The 3,721-nt window shown below is 47.9% G+C and overlaps 1 protein-coding gene across 1 annotated transcript in view; it reads right to left on the bottom strand.

Moving 5' to 3' along the window:
* Window positions 1-1,261: 1,261 nt before the first annotated feature.
* LAPTM4B (lysosomal protein transmembrane 4 beta) overlaps window positions 1,262-3,721 on the bottom strand; it is a 35,621-nt gene continuing 33,161 nt past the window's right edge. Inside the window, exon 7 of the mRNA XM_014550268.1 lies at window positions 1,262-2,421. Coding sequence (XP_014405754.1) covers window positions 2,344-2,421 — 78 coding nt within the window. The 3' untranslated portion in view covers window positions 1,262-2,343. The remainder of the gene's footprint in view (window positions 2,422-3,721) is intronic.

Here is a 3,721-nt window from a genome sequence, read left to right as displayed (position 1 = left end):
CGAGAGGGCACAGGCCGGGCTGGGGGACCCCCCCCCAGTGCACAAATTTTTGTGCACCGGGCATCTAGTTGTAATAATAAAAGCAAGAGTCCTAGACAAGGAGGCTCTCTTCAGTTCCTTTAGCTGAAGGTCCTCTGACCCCCAATGCCTTTCAAAATATCTCGTCCCAGTGCACAAATTTTTGTGCACCGGGCATCTAGTTGTGTTAATAAAAGCAAGAGTCCTAGACAAGGAGGCTCTCTTCAGTTCCTTTAGCTGAAGGTCCTCTGACCCCCAATGCCTTTCAAAATTATATCTCGTCTCCGGACTCTTTATTAGTCTCTGGATTCCTATGTCATCTATGTGCAGCCCCTTTTCCAGATTCCTGAACCCTTCTTGATGCTGGGACATGAACCCCGGCAGGATGTAAAGTACATTTAAAAGATGGGTATCTGGATCAGCAATGAGACAAAGACCGGACGATCTCCTGAAGCATGGAGTGCGCTCTCCACATCACAACCTCCCCACGGTGGCGACAATTCCTTACTTGGTAGAGGCAGCTCTGCAGCTTAGCCTGGGCTACGCACCAGCAGCATCTGGGACCTGAGTAGGAAGTGGTATCCTGATGTCTATGGTGCTGTTTGAGTGTCATGTGAATAAGATCCTCTCAGACCACCCTCCAGAGACTCAGAATCAGCACTTCTCTCCATTTACCATGTGCTGTTCTTCATGCTGCAAAATTATGCAAAAAAGCTAGAAAATGATGGATAGCAACATGCCTTACACAGGGATCAGTGAAACGACCTGATAGGCCTTTTCCATCCCTAATGACCCTTCTGATGAACTCAGTGTGAATCTTATGGGCATAAATCATCAAGGAACAGAATTTCTTAGGTTGAGTTTATACAGAACACTCAAGAGGTATGTCATGAGAAGTAACTGAGGCTGACTCTCAGGTATACAGATCTCCCCCTCTCACCTCCCTTTAACGTTTAATCTTCCTCCCACTGTAGTAAAATCTGAGCTGCTCATTAAAAGTGCACTACGGACACAGAGCAACCACATGCAAAACAGCTCAGCGCACGGAGCTTGGTAGAGGCCAGGGTGAGGAATGCTGGAAGCTCAGGTCTGTTTGTCTCCATTTCTCTTGGCCGAAGAAGTTCTGATTTCATCAGCACTGAAATATTAAAGAGCCCATGTGTGAAACAAGCCATAAACCTCCTCCTTAGGCTCGACCATGTGGGCGGAAAGGGTCCCCAGGCACAGCCACCAGAGCCAATTCTTGGGTGTGGGCAAATCTCACTTTAATTGTAAAAGCTTTCATGTACAGCACATCGAATAATGGAAAAAAACAGGAGCTGGGACTCTTCCATCTACGAATACATAAAAGTCCCCCGAAATCCAGGTAGTCAAGGTGGGGGGTCCCTAGGAAAGCGCCCCTCCTCCTCATTTTTCTGCAGATCACTCTACACTCACTTTGAAAGATGACTAGGCATAGTTGGAAGTTCCAAGCAGTAGGATGTGCCTTGCAGGGAGAGAAGAAACCTTTTTATAGGGTCAGGTAAGTACCTCCTAGCAATGCCCCCTGACAAAGTGAGACGGACATCCCGGAGTCAGGCCAGGCCAGACCATGCAGTGAGAGGGCCGGGCGGGGATAGGATACCTGGAGACAGGGAGCACGGGGTGCCGTGCAGCGCCTAACACATCGGTTCACCCCGTAACTCCGACGAGACACGCCCCTCCATGACCGCAGACCCGGGGTGCCCGGAACAGCCATGTGCCACGGCTGCTCTCTCACTGCTGGGGATTGTCAGAGAGTCTCAATTTAGCCCATGGACAAATCCAAACGGTCCCTGAATTGATGCCATCAAGGCTCTTAAGGAAATTCCTGTTTTATTTAGACACACTAATGGACTCCTATTTCCCTAACTGGAGCACCGATTCACCATTAACAGCCTTGCTCTCTCAAGGGTTTCTTCCACACACCGGAGAGGCTTAAGAAAAGTATTGTTTCATTTTGATTTTATTTGATACTTTTGAAAGAGACAGAGGGAACAGAGAGGAAAAAAATGTGATGAATCCCCCAACTTGGGGCCTAGGGGTACAAAACCAGACTTCTCTGCCTCAAGTCCACCCAGACTGCCGGGAATTTTCGGCGCCCAGGGCGTCCGGGGAAGCTAACCTATCACAGTGCTCTAGCTAAAGCATATGTTTAAAACTACAGAGGGTTTCAACTTAACACTAAAAATTTAAGTTGCAACATCTCAGCAACAAATAACTCGGAGAGCGCATCTCAGAAGAGAAAGAACTAATGCCTCGATGTCTGCAAAGCCAAGCTCTGCTCTGCTCCGCCCACCGTCAGGCTCAGGCAGATACGTAAGGGGGCGGCGGCTCCTTGGCTGTGCCGGTCACAGTGGCATCATCGTACGGGGGTAACAGCACCTAAGGAGAAAGAGAGAAGCTGAGGGTCAGTGTTGAAAAGTGCACATAGGTTCTCCTGAGCTTTAACTTCCATTGAACTTTTATGTAATGAAATGTTTCCCATAACCTGGACCAATTTCAATTTTCCAGGAGATGGCCAGACTTTGATGAGATTTCTGAATCCTTTTTAAGCTTTATTTATTGATTTTACAGAGAGAGGAAGGGAGCGAGAGACACATCGATTACTTGTTCACTTATTTATGCATTCAGTGGTTGATTCTCGTATGTGTTCTGACCGGAAATCAAACCCACAACCTTGGTGTATGGGGACGACACTCGAACCAACTGAGCTACCGGGCCAGGGTGAGCCTTTTTGCATCTTTAAAGAAGCAAATGGGAAGAGACGTGTGGCCCTTTCGGAGATTTCCAAGCCCTGCTCACACCGGTCTGGATGCCACGGTGCCCGGAGGGTGAGAGGCTGTGTGTCTAAGGACGGGCAGGAGGCAGTGGTGTGGCTCTGAAGAGGGAAAAGGCTCCGGGGGTTAATGACTGTGGGTACACAAGCAGGGCAGGCGCCCGAGTGACCCCGGGAGCCACGCGTGTGAGATCGGACAGCAGAGTGGAGCACGCAGGGCCAGGGGCCATCTGGACGCGAAGCCTGGCTCAGCCACACTTTCTCGGTGTGGTCTTGGGTGGGTCACTTATTCCCAATTTCCACGTCTGTAAAATGAAGGCCCTTGAGAATGAGAGCGCTATAACGTCCCTAACACACGGCGTGACGCACGCCTGAAGTGGCAAGATAGCACCTGTAAATGGCGGGAGAAACACAAACAGTAAACTGATCGGTAACCTCTGTTCACATGTCCAGTATGAAAACCACCACGTGTAATTGTTTATGAACTGTCAGCATAAGAAAACATCGGCTGATTCTGGCTTTCTTGGAGTAGAAAACAAAACACAAGGGGATTATCGACTCAATGTAATTAGCCTTTTAATCAGTCAACTGACATTTACTATGTACCTACTATGCGACAGGCAGTGTAGGTGCCAGATAATTAAAATAAAGTACAGTTCCCGTCCTTGGGAATTCAGCGATGAGATGAACGTAAAGTGTCACCCACTTCAAGTACTTTGTCGAAAGAGAAAGAATATTCACAAAGGAACAAAACCAAACCACGTCCTGTTACTTTTTCTATTATGGACATTAAAGTGGTTAATGTTTATCAATGTCATGAATTTTCATTTATCTATCCTTTGACTTCTAGACACACACTAAAACATTCTTTTTAAGTTTTTGTCATCCCTACACCCCCAACCACCT

This window comes from Myotis brandtii, unplaced genomic scaffold (assembly GCF_000412655.1).
Source record: "Myotis brandtii unplaced genomic scaffold, ASM41265v1 scaffold59, whole genome shotgun sequence".
Lineage (NCBI taxonomy): Eukaryota > Metazoa > Chordata > Mammalia > Chiroptera > Vespertilionidae > Myotis > Myotis brandtii.
Note: the sequence above shows the minus strand (reverse complement) of the source record. Positions and strands in the feature narration are given on the sequence as shown.